The sequence below is a fragment of the Narcine bancroftii genome, chromosome 7 (genome assembly GCF_036971445.1).
Source record: "Narcine bancroftii isolate sNarBan1 chromosome 7, sNarBan1.hap1, whole genome shotgun sequence".
Lineage (NCBI taxonomy): Eukaryota > Metazoa > Chordata > Chondrichthyes > Torpediniformes > Narcinidae > Narcine > Narcine bancroftii.
The window spans coordinates 93,226,501-93,243,538 of NC_091475.1; the positions used below are offsets into that span (position 1 = coordinate 93,226,501).

The following is a 17,038-nucleotide window of genomic DNA, read 5'->3' on the forward strand; positions in this document are numbered from 1 at the left end:
ATTCTGTCTACTTTGATACTTGTCCAAAGCTATGCTAAAGCTTAGGGAATAGTGGTCACCATCACCGAAATGCTCTCCCACCTGACCAAGTTCATTACCTAGAACCAGATCCAGTATGGTCCCTCCTCTAGTCGGCTGCTCCACGTTCTATATCAGAAATCCTTCTTTGACACACTTGACAAATTTTGCCCCATCTATCTATCCCTCTTGCAGTAAGGGATTCTGGAGCAAACTGAAATTGAATGCATAATTTATTAAATCTTGACATACAAAAATGACTCCTCAATCTGCAGTCTATGTAGTAAAAATAGCTTGATTTTTTCTTCATTTTTTTTTTTAAATAGGACCTTTTTTGAATACAAATAAATAGCATATTACAGAGAAGTTCTGGCATTAAATTATAGTAAAATTTGCAATAAGTAACTGAAGTTAAAATGAGGCAATATTTTTTCCAGCAAAAATTGTATATTTAGCAAACAGCACATCAAATCAACATTGCATTAACTTTATAAAACAGATAAGGTACAAAAAGTACTGTACAGTAAATCTCTAATATTTGTACACATCAACACAATGATCAGAATATTTTTGTCCAATTGGAGGTGAATATCAAATATACAATCCATTTCACAAGTTTCTGTTTACAAAATGCAGATAAAAAAGAAACAACCTCCACAAGGATATCTGCATCCTTCAACACGTGATGATCAGCACCTCAGAACCCACATGTTCCAACGAAGAGGGAAAAGTTCAAGACTGTACATCGAAGCTCTTGCAACCACAAAATTCAAGTTTCAAGAGAAAGGTTACACAACAATGCTTTTGTACATGCAGCCTCAGCTCATTATAGTGTTATTACTCAAACTTAAATATTATTTTACAATGCAACTAAATTATTTCAATATCTGAGACATTGCTGAGAACGACAACTCGAGAACATAATTGGAGATCAGGCAATTGAGGATTATTACAACATGCTCTTTGAGACAATGTAAAATTAGTAGTCTTCAATGTACAACCAAGAAAACAAACATTTCCTGACAAATGCAACCAATATATTGGGGGAAGAAAACGAGGGAGAATGTAAACATTTAAGACTTTAAAGTGAAAAATCTAACCAAAAATGATACTTCTACAGTCACCTTCATCTCACCAAAGCAGCTTCTTATCTAACCAACTCCACATGTGTAAATTTATTAAGTTTTCTATCTGCAAACTAAAAAAATGTGAATTTTATTTGAATTTATTGGGATCTTATTTGGAAGTAGTAGTGATAATATCAGTAGTCAACAGAAAAGCAATACTGCTTCTTCACTTCCAAAGCTTTACCTGGGAATTGACTGAAATGCTAAGTCACAATATCTTTACAGCACAGTCCTAAGGCCTCAAAAATTTGGACATTTTTAAATTTTTACCCTAACCCAACTCCCACCACAGAATTATGCAGTGAGAAGATTTTTTTTTTAAATCTTGCTTTAGGTGCAAATCAAGTACAAAATCATATTTCTGTTTTCAAGACAAAAACACATTTCGTTCCCCTTTAGGAAAACAAGAATCCTATCAAAATATTGTGGAAAAATACACACATAAGAAATGGAAATCTAGAATAATCAACTGATTTGTAGTCCTCCTTCTAATTCAATAACATGTACCAATTACCTCTAGACATACCATTCCCGGCGGGAAATTATTGAACCATCTAAATGTGAAACAAGATCATCTTCATTTTCATCATAGAAACCATACTGAGATGCATTGGAAATTTTTTGATCTTCGTAATAATCGATGGGTATATCCACACCTTCAGAAAACCTGTTTTTTGTATTGACCTCATTTTGCCATTCGCCTTTTTGTATCTCAACTGGATAATCCTGGAACATGTTTGGTTTCAGCTTCTGTTCAAATTTCTCATAATCAGTGTATGGTTCAATTTGACGGGACTGTAAAACATTCATCTGTGAATCGTTCTGCAGGTCTGCACTTCCAGCATACTGCTTTGTATAGTAGTCCCCACGGAAAGTGCGCCGGTGTCTCAAGTAATACATTATAATGATGATGGCAATGAGCATAAGAAAGAGTACACCACCAACCACACCTCCTATCACAGTTCCTAAGCTATCATTCTTCACAGATGCCAGGGTTGATGGGGGAATCTGAATCTTTGGTGTAAAGCCATCCAAACTTGTTACGCTTGCCGAGGAATAAATTTGTGCTGCAGTTGTACACAAAGGTGTGGTAGTAGGAGGATCTAATAATAAATGGGTGAGGTATGGATAGAGATAGAAAAGCAACATGATATCTTAGTTTCTTATGTTCAATTAAGTAGTTGCTTTCATGAAATGAATACAATTTTAAAAAGCTTGTAATACACTACCAACAAAATGAATTACTTTTCATAGCACAAGAACACTAAAAAAAAAACAGAAATTCTTCTTCACTACTTAAAAGGTGAATTCTGATTCTGATTCCTAATTCTGAACTCAAGCTGAATTTTTCAGGCTAAGTTATCTCTTGAATCAAGTTAAAAGTCAGATTAATGTTGCTGTGAATAAAGCTTAGCATTGTAATACATAAAATGCTACATGACTTTACCTTAATAAGATACTTTTTTTTGAATACTTTATTTAAAATCCAAATCAAAGCACACCATAAAGTATAAACATACATCTTTCTTTGGCTTGGCTTCGCGGACGAAGATTTATGGAGGGCTGCAGGCTCGTTTGTGGCTGACAAGTCCGATGCGGGACAGGCAGACACGGTTGCAGCGGCTGCAGGGGAAAATTGGTTGGTTGGGGTTGGGTGTTGGGTTTTTCCTCCTTTGCCTTTTGTCTCCCATATATCCCCCTCCCCTACAACCCCAAAACCTCAAAAATATACTTGAGTGTGTGTCAAAAATAATTTCAAACTTTTTCCTATTTTAATTAATCTTACATCCAGCTCTTACCCATCTCATGAAGGACAGAAAAGTGTATGAAATCTGGAATTTCAAACTACATTTTCTTGTTTTGAAATGTTAAACTCAGACTGAGAAATAATCCTTGGTTTATGAGTTGAATTTGGAGAGAGCAATGCTTGGTTCAATGCTAACATTAAAAACATACAAATACCCTGTGGTTACAAAAAACTAACTTCCCTTCATCAACATCTCATGAAGCCTCAGAAAATCAGCCAACATACCAAAGAACCCATCCCACTCAGGCCACGCTCTGTTCTCTCTCCTCTGATTGGGATGAGGATTAGAATGTGAAATCACACATGACTAGATTCAAGGATAATTTCCTTCCTGTCACCATCAGAGAACTGAACAAACTTCACACTAGAAAAATAATGTTGCCCTTACAAATGTTTGAACAATTATTCTGTAGCTCTGTGAAAGTCAAAACAAGAAGTGTTCACCTCACTTTTATATACTTTTGGGCAAGGGTCTTCATGAGAACCAACAAGTTTCACACATCTGGCAGTACTCGTTTTTACATATGTTCCATTGTATTGTCTGCAGATGGCTGGGAAATGTCAGGATGTCCTTACTTTTGGTGTATTTACATTACTACAGTATTTGTGGTGTAGTTACTATTTCACTACACACAGGAAAGATCATGTTAGAAGGCAATTACATTCCCACCATGTTATAAGGCAACTACTGTATTTTCTCATCCAATTCGTTAACATATTTGTTAAACTTATTCTTTCACATTCCCTCCTTTTATTCCATAACTGATTTAGTCTTTAGATCAGTGGTTCCCAACCTTTTACTTTCCACTCACATACCACTTTAAGTATTCCCTATGCCATCAGTGTTCTGTGATTAGTAAGTGATTGCTTAAGGTGTTATGTGAGTAGGAAGGGAAGATTGAGAATCACTGCTCTGGACCCAATTATTACTGAAATATTTTGCTTAAGAAAAATTGTCATTAGCACATTTCCTTTGGAGTTATGAAACTGTGCACATAAATCAATTTGGAATGATTAAAACAGTGGTTTTTAAACTTTTTCTTTCCACCCACATACCACCTTAAGAAATCCCTTATTAATTACAGAACACTGATGGCATAGGGAATACTTAAAAGTGGAAAGTAAAAGGTTGGGGATCACTACTTTAGATCATGGATCATTTTCCAGCCCACTCACTCTCTGTTCGTAACTAATTATATGACCTGTTATTGGCAGACCCCAGCAAAACATTTAGCCTGAGTTTCAAGCTTGGTTTATCACTTCTAGCAGCTATGCTACAGAAAGAAAACAATCCCTCTAACAAACCCTAGAATTGTCCCATAATAGTTGTTCTACCTTTCCTATATCCCATACAGACTATGTTCCTCCAAATGGCCATGCCTCATTACCAGGTCAATTTGTTAATACTGCCAACAACTGTCGAAATTATTTCCCATGTTTCAGATACAAATAACACTTATTGTACTGGGGGCACCCCATCAGTCTTATCCATATTTTATCTTCTGCCTGCCTTACAAATTAACCTTTTATCTGGGCCTCTCTGGCCAACCAATAGAATTAAAATTTAACCTTAGGCAGTCCTGTATCCATTATATCCCTATAACCACTGCAGTTACACGTAACCTTAAACCTTATACCATATATTCCATTGACCTGCATGATTTGTCTTCTTGTCTATCTTGGTTCTTTTCTGGATCTCAGTGGGGAACCAGATCAACCTCGGTCGAGGGACCACAACGTTCCTGGAAACCGGGGTGTGAGTCAGATATAATGGATCTGATGGCATCTCTTTATCCTCCCTCCGGCATCCTGAATGCTGATGGTCTCTTACTCGATCTGAAGTGATTTCTGTCCCAGTGAGATCTTGCCGACTATGTCAATGTGAAAGTCAACCAGCGCTGTAATAAAACAAACAGCAGAACCAACTAAGCAAACAACAGTTTCTTTATTCAACCTTGATAATCCTAGTGGGACTGTAGGGTACAAAGAAAGAGTTCAGTAACTCATTCTCTACACTGAGCCCCACTCAAAGCATACAAAGTTCACTTCACTTTTATACACCTTTGGGCAAGGGTCTGCATGAGACCCTACAAGCTTTACACAAGTTTGACACCTCTGGTGATATTTGTTTTTGCACAACATGTTCCCTTGAGGTGTCTGCAGATGGCTCGGAAATGTCAGGACATCCTTACTCTTGGTGTATTTATATTATTTGTGGTGTTAGTTACTATCTCATTTCAGTACAGGAAAGGTCATGTTCGAAGGCAATTACATTCTCACCATGTTACAAGGAAATTACTGCATTTTCTCACCCAATTCATTCACCCTTTAAGCATATTCGATAAACTTATTCTTTGATAACTCCATGTTCTATATTGTTTTATACTGCTGTACATAATATACAAATAGAGTTGGTGGGTAACATGCAAAAACAAACTTTTTAATTGTTCCTCCATGCATGCAACAATAAATGCAAACTTAAACTAGTCTGAAATGCAAAATGCGACAAACTGATAGTACAAATCGGAGGACAGCACAATGTACCACTAGAAAGACGTTGCAGAATATGGGATTCAAATTCTAGGGTATTCACAAAAATAATGGATTTCACATCAAAATACCTCAGACCAATGCACTTGTGGAGAGGTCTCACTAGTTGTTTGGGGGGAGTGGAGGGGGAAATGAGATTAAAACGCATTTGACAGTAAGGTGGGCACAGAAATGTGACATTAATAGTAGAACAGCAAAACAGATTAAGAGAAATAAAGTGATCCATTATAAGAAATGAACTGGACCAAAATGGGAAAAAAAAGTACAAGGTCCAAGATAAAAAAACATAAATGAAAGAGAAGTATATTAGACCAATCACAAGGCTAGTAAATTGCATGCACAATTAAACGTGGGATTATGGTGTTATGGCAGTAGCAGAGACCTGGGTAAACAAAAGGCAATATTCATGACTCCAAGGCTTTAAAGAATAAGAGGGAAAGGAAGAGAGGGGAATGAACACAGATATTGCAATGCTGGCGTGATTAGACAACTTTGAAAAACATGGCTTATTTACTTAGACTTTAGAAACAATATTCATTTCCTGAGATTATATAGGCTTCACTGATGCTTTTGACAAGGCTCCACATGGGAAATTGATGCAATAGTTTGGACTCCATGAGATCCAATGCAACTTTGCAAACTGAATCCAAAATTGGCATGATATGAGGATACAGAGGATGATAATTTTGATCATTGGAAGCATGAGACCAGTGGAGTATCACTGGGAATAATGTTGGAAAAGATAGCACCGGCACATAATTTAAAGTCCACAACTGAGGGAAGGCATGTTTGAAAGGCACAAGACAAGAATATTGGTAAAATTGATTGGGAGAGGCTGTTTGCAAGTAAAAGGACATCTGACAATTGGGAAGCTTCTTATGGTGGAGATCAGGCGAGTTCGGAGACATTATATTCCTGTTAGAGCAAAGGTCGTGACAAGATGGATAAGGGAAACTTGGTTAATGAAGGATATTGAGGTTCTGGTAAAAGGATCAAGTTGTATCAAGCAAATCCCTTGAGGAGCCCAAGGGATATAAGAGTTGGGAAAAAAAAAGACTTGGAGACTTTTGTAGAAAATGCAAAAGAATACAAAATAATCTACAAGTATAATAGGAACAATGGAGCAGCATGAGAGAGTATGGGTTTCCTTAAGGATCAAAGTGGTTGTCCTTATGTGGAGTCAAAAGAGAGTGCAAGAGGATCTCATCCTTTCATCACATTAATGACTTGGATGAAGGATTAGAGAGTCAGATTTTCAGATTATTGTCAGAGTACACACATAACATCACATACAGCTCTGAGATTCTTTTTCCTGCGGGCAAGGCAGAATTAGTGCAAAAACTGTGCACATGTAAATAAACTGCAATACAGAGAAAAAAATTCAATAAAGTGCAAAAGTAAGAGGCCTTAAATGAGACGTTGATTGAATTTATTGTTGAGGAGTCTGATGGTGGAGGGGTAGCAGCTGTCCCTGAACCTGGTGGTGTGAGCCTTGTGGCACCTGTACCTCTTTCCTTATGCTAACAGTGAGAACAGAGTGTGAGTTGGGCTGAATTGATCCTTGATGATTGCTGCTGTTCTCCAATGGCACCATTCCCTGTAGGTGTTCTCTTTGGTGGGGAGGGCTTTGCCTGTGATGTACTGGGCTGTGTCCACTACCTTTAGCAAGGCTTTATGGTCAGAGGTTTTGGAGACCCCATACCAGACTGTAATGCAGCAAGTCAGGTAGAAATTTGCCAGGATTTCCGACATCATGCCAAACCCCCGCAAACAGCCATTTTAGGGCTGTTGTCTGAGGCTGCCCCAGCTTCTACCCCCACTGGTTCATTGTCCTGGGAGTTGCTTTAGCAATCTCTGTCCGCTTCTGCTGCCATGCAATGTGCTGGCACGATCTCAGCAATTGCGGGCTGCCACATGATCCACCCCACCCAGAACCGGCGTTACAGTCTATAGTCTCCATAGGTATAGTCCTCAAAGTCTTTTGTGGTCTGCCTCTGCGTCAAGGTGTTGGTGTCTCCACAGGTTCTGTTGTATCTATGTGGGCAGGCTTGAGTCCATCTGTAGTGAAGACCTTTGGTTTACCACCGATATCCAACTCGAAGGTAGCTCCGTTGTTCTGGATGACTTGAAAGGACCTTCGTATGGCTTCTACAGTGGTGAACGGTGGGGTCCTCTGTGTACAAACACGTACTCACAGTCCTTCTTTGGGGATGTTGGACTTGGCTTGTCCGTGTCTGGAGGGTGAGATCGGAACCAGGTTACCGACCTCTTCGCGCAGCCTGTCCAAGAAGGTGGTTGTCTCCTCCTGCTGTCCTCTGGCCTGTGGAACGAAATCCCCGGGAACCGTGAGTGGGGCTCCGTAGACGAGTTCAGCGGAGGATGCGTGGAGGTCTGCTTTTGGTGCTGTTCGGATGCCCAGTAGTGCCCATGGTAGCTCGTCCACCCAGTTGGGGCTCTTGAGACTGGTCATGAGGGCGGTCTTGAGGTGCCCGTGACTTGCGGGTGGTATGCTGTCATATGATGTAGCTGAGCGCCCCACAGGTTGGCAATGTCGGTCCACAAACTGGAGGTGAAATGTGCGCCTTGGACAGAAGTGATGTGCTGTGGCAGTCCAAATCTGATAATCCAGGATGAGAGGAGTGCTTTGGCATAGGACCTGGTGGATGTGTCGGCCAGGGGGATTGCTTCTGGCCACCGGGTGAAGTAGTCGACCACTGTAAACAGGTACCAGAAACCCTGAAAGACTGGCAAGGATCCCACTAGGTCCATCTGAATATGGTCAAACCTGCGTTCTGTTGGCTCAAAAGGCTGTGGGGGGACCTTGGAGTGTTGCTGCACTTTGGCTGTTTGGCATTGCGTAGACACCTCGGTCCACCCCCGGACTTAATTCTGTAATCCATGCCACACGTACTTGCTGGCCACCAGCCAGATCATAGTCCTTATGGAAGGGTGTGCCAGCCCGTAGATGGAATCAAAAGCTCGTCGCCTCCATGCCGTTGGGACAATAGGTCAAATCTGCCCAGTGGTCACATCACACAGCAGGGTAGTAGTACCTGTGCCGACTGGAACATCCTGAAGCTGAAGGCCTGTGACAGTGGTCTTGTACTGCAGGATCTCGTCATCCTGCTGCTGTGCCTCTGCCAGTACTGCGAAGTCCAGACCGTTGATCAGGGAGTGGATGCTGTGTCTTGGCGAGGCGTCCGCGACCAAGTTGTCTTTGCCAGAGATGTGCTGGACGTCGGTGGTGTCTCTGTTGACGGGCTCCAGGGATCGGAGATTTTAGCCAGGGTGAAAGTTAGTGGTTGGTGGTCCATGAAATCCTTCCCTCAAGAAAGTACCGGAAGTGGTGGATGGCTAAGTATAGCGCCAGCAGCTCTCTATTGAAAGCACTGTGCTTTAGTTCAGGGGGCCGCAGATGTTTGCTGAAGAAAGCTAGTGTGTATCAACTTCCTTCTATCTGCTGCTCCAGGACTCCACCAATTGCTGTTCCTGAGGCATTGACTGTGAGGGCCATGGGTGCATCTGGTCTGGGGTGGGTCAGGAGTGCAGCTTTGGCCAGAGTTTCTTCGGTTTCCACAAATGCACGTGCGGATTCGTCGTCCCAGGTCAGGTCTTTCTCCTTGCCAGACATCAGGATGAACATAGGGCGCATCACTTGAGCAGCTGCTGGGATAAACCTGCAATAAAAGTTTATCATCCCCATGAACTCCTGAAGACCTTTGGTTGTACTGGGATTCGGGAAGCTGAGGATGGCCTCTACCTTGTCGGGCAGTGGTGTGGCCCCATCCTTTGTAATCCTGTGGCCCAGGAAATCGATGGTGTTCAGGCCAAACTGGCATTTGGCCAGGTTGATGGTGAGGGCGAACTCCTGCAGGCGACTAGATATTTCGGAGGTGCTGAAGGTGTTCCTGTCGAGTTCTACTTGCCACGAGGATATTGTCGAGGTAGACGAAAGTGCTGTCCAGGTCTCAGCCCACTGTGTCCATCAGTCGTTGGAATGTCTGTGCTGCATTTTTGAGCCTGAATGGCATCCTCAGGAACAGCCCAAATGGAGTGATGATGTCCCTCTTAGGGATGTCATCAGAATGCACCGCGATCTGGTGATATCCTCGCACGAGGTCCACCTTTGAGAATATTGTTGCCCTGTGCAGGTTTGCTGCAAAATCCTGGATGTGTGGTACAGGGTAACGGTCTGGGGTGGTGGATTTGTTGAGCTGGGCATAGTCACCACATAGTCTCCAACCCATGTGCAGGGGTGAGGCCCATGGGCTGTCTGTCCGTCGAACAACACCCAACTCCTCGAGCTTGCGGAACTCCTCCTTGGCCAGTCAGAGTTTCTCCGGGGGAGTCGTCTCACCCTTGCGTGGAGAGGTCGGCCCTTGGTCAGGATGTGATGTCTGAAGCCATGTCGAGGCATCTCCGATGTGAACAGAGGGGAAAGGATTGCTGGGAATCCCGCTAGCACCTTGGATAACTCATTATCCAAGCTGTAGATGGAGTCCAGGTGCATTGCCGGAAACCTAGCGCCCCTCAGTGCGACGGTCTGGTAGGTCTCAGTGTGGATGGGTCGCTTACCCTTAAGGTCCGCTAGGAAGTTATGGGCTCACAGGAAATCCGCTCTGAGGAGTGGTTGTTCCACTGCGGCCAGTGTGAACTCCCACGAGAAGTGACTACACCCAAACTGCAGCTCGGCCCTATGAGTACCATTATACAACAGTATACTGCTGTTGTTGGCAGCCCTCAACGTGGGTCCCGCTAGCCTGCGCCTAATGTCCAACCCTGTCGGGGCTATCACGCTGACCTCCACTCCTGCATCCACCAGGAAGCAACTGCCGGACAGGCAGTCCCAGACGTACAGGAGGCACTCTTGGTGGCCAGCCTTTATGGCCATCGCGACGGCTGGTGTTGTCATTTCCCTGGAACTCGCAGGGGGACTGGAACTGGCGGGCCTCAGTGCCCCATCTCTGGTGGTAGAAGCACCATCTGTCACTGGACTCGCTCCTGCCTCTCGTCTGCTGTTCCTTGCTTGGGACTGCTCTGGTCTGATTGTGGGACTTCTTTACGAGCCCCAAAGAATGTCTGCCCACGCTGCGACTTTCTGGGGAATCGGTGAAATCTGCATCCGCCAGGAGTAGTTGGAAGTCCTCAGGCATCTGTTCCAGGAACGCCTGCATGAACATGATGCTGGGCTGCTCATCTCCCAGGAGGGCCAGCATCTCATTGAGTGCCGACGGGGATCTGTCTCCAAGCCCATCCAGGTGGAGTAAACGTACAACTTGCTCTCACAGCGAGAGTCCAAACGTCTCGGTTAATACTTCTTTGAAGGCAGTGTAAGTGTCTTCCGATGGTGGTCTGTGGATAAAGTTGGCCACTCTGTCTGCAGTCTGTAGATCCAGGGCGCTGACCACATGGTAGTACCGGGTGGTCTCTGCTGTTATGCCCCGGATCTGGAACTGAACCTCCGCCTGGTTGAACCACACGCTGGGTCGAACTGTTCAGAAGGTCGGGAGCTTCAGGCCGACTGCGCTGACTGCTGCTTTATTCTCCATCGCTAGGTTTAGATTCCTTCTAAACTGTCGGGGTCACCAAATGTAGCCGACCGCTACAAAGAAACACACACACACACACAGTGTGGCAGGTTAGCTCACTTCTTTATTAGGGCTGGAAAGGCCACTTTTATATTGTTCAAGTTCCTGCTGTTTTTGCTGATTGACTGAGTCAGTCATATGAGTAACATTAGTGGGCAGGAACATCCCCATACATATGAATGCCCTTCCTCCCCACCCTGTTTCTGCTGAGTTAGCTGGGCAGCTTGACCAACGCCATTTTAGGGCTGATGGTCTGATGCTGCCCCAGCTTCTACCCCCGCTGGTTCATTGTCCTGGGAGTTGCTTTAGCGATCTCTGTCAGCATCTGCTACCGCGCGATGCGCCAGCCCAATCTCCGCCATTGCGGGCTTCCACACACGTGTAATATCGCTGCTGTAAATACGTGATTTGTCCTCAACCTTATACTATTATTTTTACTTGGCGGTAGACAAAAAGACTCCATATACATAATCTTGTTTAAGTTAAGGGGAAGGGATTTATTGTGGGGGGGGGGGAGGGGGGTGGCAAGGCTGATGGAATGTTTTTGTTTTCTAATTTTTATATTGGTTTGCTATATACATGTATATAAATTGTACTTTTGGTATTTTTATAAGAAAAAGAAAGAAGATCTATGTATTTATTTGTAAGTGTTAATAGATTATTTTGGTGTGTGTGTATATATATATATATATATATATATGTGTATGTATGTATGCATGCATGATGCTGAAACAACCCATGAAAGACCTCAACAATGAAGACACTGTTTACATCCAGTACCGCACGGATGGCAGTCTCTTCGATCTGAGGCGCCTGCAAGCTCACACCAAGACACAAGAGCAACTTGTCCGTGAACTACTCTTTGCAGACGATGCCGCTTTAGTTGCCCATTCAGAGCCAGCTCTTCAGCGCTTGATGTCCTGTTTTGCGGAAACTGCCAAAATGTTTGGCCTGGAAGTCAGCCTGAAGAAAACTGAGGTCCTCCATCAGCCAGCTCCCCACCATGACTACCAGCCCCCCCACATCTCCATCGGGCACACAAAACTCAAAACGGTCAACCAGTTTACCCATCTCGGCTGCACCATTTCATCGGACGCAAGGATCGACAACAAGATAGACAACAGACTCGCCAAAGCAAATAGCGCCTTTGGAAGACTACACAAAAGAGTCTGGAAAAACAACCAACTGAAAAACCTCACAAAGATTAGCGTATACAGAGCCATTGTCATACCCACACTCCTGTTCGGCTCCGAATCATGGGTCCTCTACCGGCATCACCTACGGCTCCTAGAACGCTTCCACCAGCGTTGTCTCCGCTCCATCCTCAACATTCATTGGAGCGACTTCATCTCCTAACATCGAAGTACTCGAGATGGCAGAGGTCGACAGCATCGAATCCACGCTGCTGAAGATCCAACTGCGCTGGGTAGGTCACGTCTCCAGAATGGAGGACCATCGCCTTCCCAAGATCGTGTTATATGGCGAGCTCTCCACTGGCCACCGAGACAGAGGTGCACCAAAGAAGAGGTACAAGGACTGCCTAAAGAAATCTCTTGGTGCCTGCCACATTGACCACCGCCAGTGGGCTGATATCGCCTGAAACCGTGCATCTTGGCGCCTCACAGTTTGGCGGGCAGCAACCTCCTTTGAAGAAGACCGCAGAGCCCACCTCACTGACAAAAGACAAAGGAGGAAAAACCCAACACCCAACCCCAACCCACCAATTTTCCCTTGTAACCGCTGCAACCGTGTCTGCCTGTCCCCCATCGGACTTGTCAGCCACAAACGAGCCTGCAGCTGACGAGGACATTACTCCTCCATAAATCTTCGACCGCGAAGCCAAGTCAAAGAAAAGAAAGAAAAAAGATATGTTTGAAAACCAAAAATAAAATATTTTTAAAAAGGTTTCCAATCTCCCTCCTGCCTGCTGACTCGCATCCTTTTTATGCAACCCACTACCGTGGATTCGTCAGCAAATTTGTTGATAGCATAGCACGAGCGTGGTTGTCGTACTGAGTCACACAGTCAGGTGTACAGTCATTAGAGCAGGCGATCAAGAACTCAGTCCTGTGGTGAAGATTGTGGAGCAGATGCTCTTACCAATCCTCACTGATTATGGTCTGGAGGTGAGGAAATCCATGATCCAATTACACAGTGGGGTGTGTATGTATCCATGTTTGTTGGCTCCAGTAGGTTAGATGACATAGTAAATAAGTTGAATAAAGCTGCGCATACAATTCATTGATTCAGATTGGAGAAGATGGAGAGAAAATCTAACAGAAGTTTAAAAGATGATGGTTTCAGAAAAGATAGGAGAAATTGGCAGGACCTGAGGGCCTGCTTTAAAGTGAATGGCAAAAGATCCAGGATAATATGTGAGGTTACAGTTTGCCAGTAATAGAAGAAGAACTATGATAGCATTTGAGAGGCTTCTCTGTAAGTACTTAAATCCCCTTGGCATAGATGTCTTCGAGCCAAGTGCTGAAAGATGGAATTAATCCAAATAGCTGGCAGGGACATTGTGGGCCAAATTACTTGATTTTATGTTGTATAATTATGGCTCTAATCCTATATTCCTGCATCATCCCAATATATGATCCCTTTATGCTGAGAAATGTATTAATCTGTGCTTTGAATAAGCACAGTGACAGAGTTTCCAGTGAAGAAATTTCTACTCATCTCAATCATAAACATCCTATTTCTTATTCTCAAGATGCAGCTCTGATACTAAATTTCTTAGCCAGGGAGCTTATTCTGAGCATCTAAACTGTGAAATTCCGGAAGACTTATGTTTCTGTGAAGTCTTCTTTTATTTTTCTACATCTACTCACTTTCTTGTCTTATGGAAAACCTGCTGTGCCTAGAACAAGCTTCATGAGGCCTTTGATGAAGTTTCTCGATACCAAACAAATACTTTGTTTTCAAGGAGACAGTATTATGTTCAGTCTCACCAAGTTTCTTCAAAATTATAAACGTTTTTCTTACTCCTGTATTAAAATCTTTAATTAACAAATAGAATGTGTTTATAATGTACAGTAATATTTGCTACCTTAATCACTTGTTGCACCTTCAATTTATATACAGCACTCCTAAGACTCCTTGAACATTAACGCTGTCCAAATTCACACTATTTAACAGACACCTGTTATGAAAACTAAAGTAGCTAACTTCACATTTTTCCCCAATTACATTCCTTTTGTTAGGTTTTTGACCAGAAACCTCTTGAAACCTCATATCTGCCTTCATTTTCACAATTTCAACTGCTTTGGCATTGACAGCAAATTTAGGAATATGACAGTTAACCACCTTAGCCAAACATCAGACAAACCAGTTGTGGTTGGCTTGATTTCATGCAATAATACAGGTTAAATTAATTTAGCATCAAATAACACCAAAAATAAATTCCAGCATTATGCTATCCAATTCCTAGGCACAATCATTTTTCAACTTGAACCAACTTTCCATCTTTATTTTCAATAATGTTGCCTAAGTAACAATTAGTTTACAAAGGCCAATAAACAGAAACAAGCAAATTCTTGATGTAGAGTTAACTTAATGTCAAAACATTGTGCAGGAAATTGGGAATTGGGAAATATCAGCAATTAATAGCCCACACATTTTGGTGTAATGGATTGTTGTTGCACATTTAACCACAATACTCTCATGGTATGGGAACACAATGGCTACATTTCTGAACTAGCTGCCAAAGTATTATACCAAGATTTTGAGGTAAGAATTGGATTCCCACTATCGCATCCAGAGAATTTAGTCAATTAATAAATACATTTAGAATGATTTTTAAAAAATTGTTTATTTAATACAAATCTCCTTGAAACTATCAAATGGTAATACATATCCACATGGTTAACTAATACCTTTCAGATATTGAATTCTGACATTCTTCTCTGGTCTAGATCTGTGAATGTGGCAGAATCTCAGTTGCCGTCACAATTTTGAGGCAATTAAGATATTAGCAGGGCTACACACAGCAGGGTGCTGCCAACGTGGGGTGTGCGGTAGAAGGGCTAAGCAAAGCTAATGATCTTCTGCAGGGTGCAGCCAAAGAGGTCAGGAAGCCAGGTCTGGGCCAGGAAAGCTCCGATGAGGCATGACCTGCCCCAGAGATGGGAAGTCTGTCCAGGCACTCTGGCGGGGGCAGGGGTAGAAGAACCAAGATGATGCCAGTAAGTGTGAAGCTCAGGTCCCAAGAAAATTAAAGTAAGACATCATATGAATATAAAAAGAAACAGAACCTCACAGTTAACCAAAAAGTCACGAATTTAAGATTAAAGGTAAAGGTTACATTATTGTCATGTAACACTACATTTAGAATGTAACATACATGAATTCTTTAATGTTGTCTACCATAAAGAAAACAGAGAGTCGCCACTTTGTCCAGCATCCCTAACAGGAATGAGGCCCCAAGCAAGGAACAAATTTGCAACCTCGTTTACAAGACCAGTGCTCCAACCGCTGAGCTATCAGAGCCTCAAAATATAGGATGAACAGTTTGTATGCCATAGTTCAGAAAGTGTACCCTGACCTCCACAACAAAAAGCACTTTCAATGTTCTTCATTTTCATTTACAAGATGAATAGTGAGATTGTTTGACCCTCACAACCTGAGTTTCTCCAGCACATTTGTCTGCATATGTTGAGGTCAAGTACAATTCACAAATGCACTGGAGAAACTCAGCAGATCATGCAGCATCCGTAATAAAGTAAGAGTAACCAATGTTTGTGTATTTCAGCATGATATCCTAAGTATTATTGAGGTGAAGCAGAGGCTCCATCTCAGCTTTTCATCTAAACTGGGAGTGGCCAAATTGTGGCTCGCGAGCCACATGTGGATCCTTGACACGTAAAGGGTGGCTCACGGAAATTTGGAAATGGCAGGAGATACCAATGCTCCCTAAGCTGCCCTGAGACACTGAATCACTGCAGCCAGCCCGAGGCGGGGTGGGGGGGGGGGGGGGTGGGGGGAGGTCCCGAAACAGTCATAGTCTGGGCTGTGACAAGGAGAGAAGAGGGAGTGGGCACTGGAGGTGCAGAGCATGCCTCCTCACAGGAGCAGGGCTACACACAGAAGAGTGCTGCCAACGTGGGGTGTGCAGTAGGAGGGTAAAGCAAAGCTGATGGTCTTCTGCAGGGTGCAGCCAAAGAGGTTAGGAAGCCAGGTCTGGGCCAGGAAATGGGAAGTCTGTCCAGGCACTCTGGCGGAGGGGGTGGGGGGTGAGGTAGGAGAAGCAAGATGATGGAGACAGGGAGGAGAGGCTGGAGGGGCTCACCAATGAGGAACTCATCCAGGTGCCAAGCCAGGACAGAGCTGGACCTGACAGCAGAGAGAAGGTCCTGACAGTTGGCATGGGCAAACCCTGACCAGGTAGTGCAGAGGTTAGACCACTTTATACCCCAGGCTCCGCTCCAAGCAGCCACTCTCCCTATCCCACCGGTGACTAGTAAGAAGGGAGGGGAGGGTAGGATGGGGAGAAGCAGAGCTGTGGGCCCCCTGGCCTCGCACAGCCAAAGGAGACAGCTTTGCTTTGGAACACTGCACATCATGCACTCAGATGTAGATGCTGCAACGGTGCAGGTATCTGCAGCGACCAGTGGCATCAGTGTTCCTGAAGAGAACATCAGAAATAGAAGCAGGAGTCCTTCAACTGGCCCATCGATCCTGCTCCCACATTCAGTGAGATCACAGCTGATTTGGCCGTGGACCCAGCTCCCCATAACCCTCAATTCCCCACAATGTAAAAAAATCTATTTTACCGCATCTTAAATATGTTTAATGAGGCAACCTCTACTGTTTCCTTGGGCAGACATTTCATCTGAGTCAGTCAGGAATTTGAAAATATTTGGTATGTCTCTGTGTACTTTTTGATTATTGAAACTATTAAAAAGCAGTTTAAAAACTATATGCATTTCTTAATATTTATCATGTAATAT

The 17,038-nt window shown here is 43.4% G+C and overlaps 1 protein-coding gene across 1 annotated transcript in view; it reads right to left on the bottom strand.

The window, feature by feature from the left end:
* Nucleotides 1–366: 366 nt before the first annotated feature.
* nectin3b (nectin cell adhesion molecule 3b) overlaps nucleotides 367–17,038 on the bottom strand; it is a gene marked incomplete at its 5' end in the record, with an annotated part of 43,275 nt that continues 26,603 nt past the window's right edge. Inside the window, one exon of the mRNA XM_069890615.1 lies at nucleotides 367–2,248. Within this exon, the coding sequence (XP_069746716.1) occupies nucleotides 1,662–2,248 (587 nt within the window). The remainder of the gene's footprint in view (nucleotides 2,249–17,038) is intronic.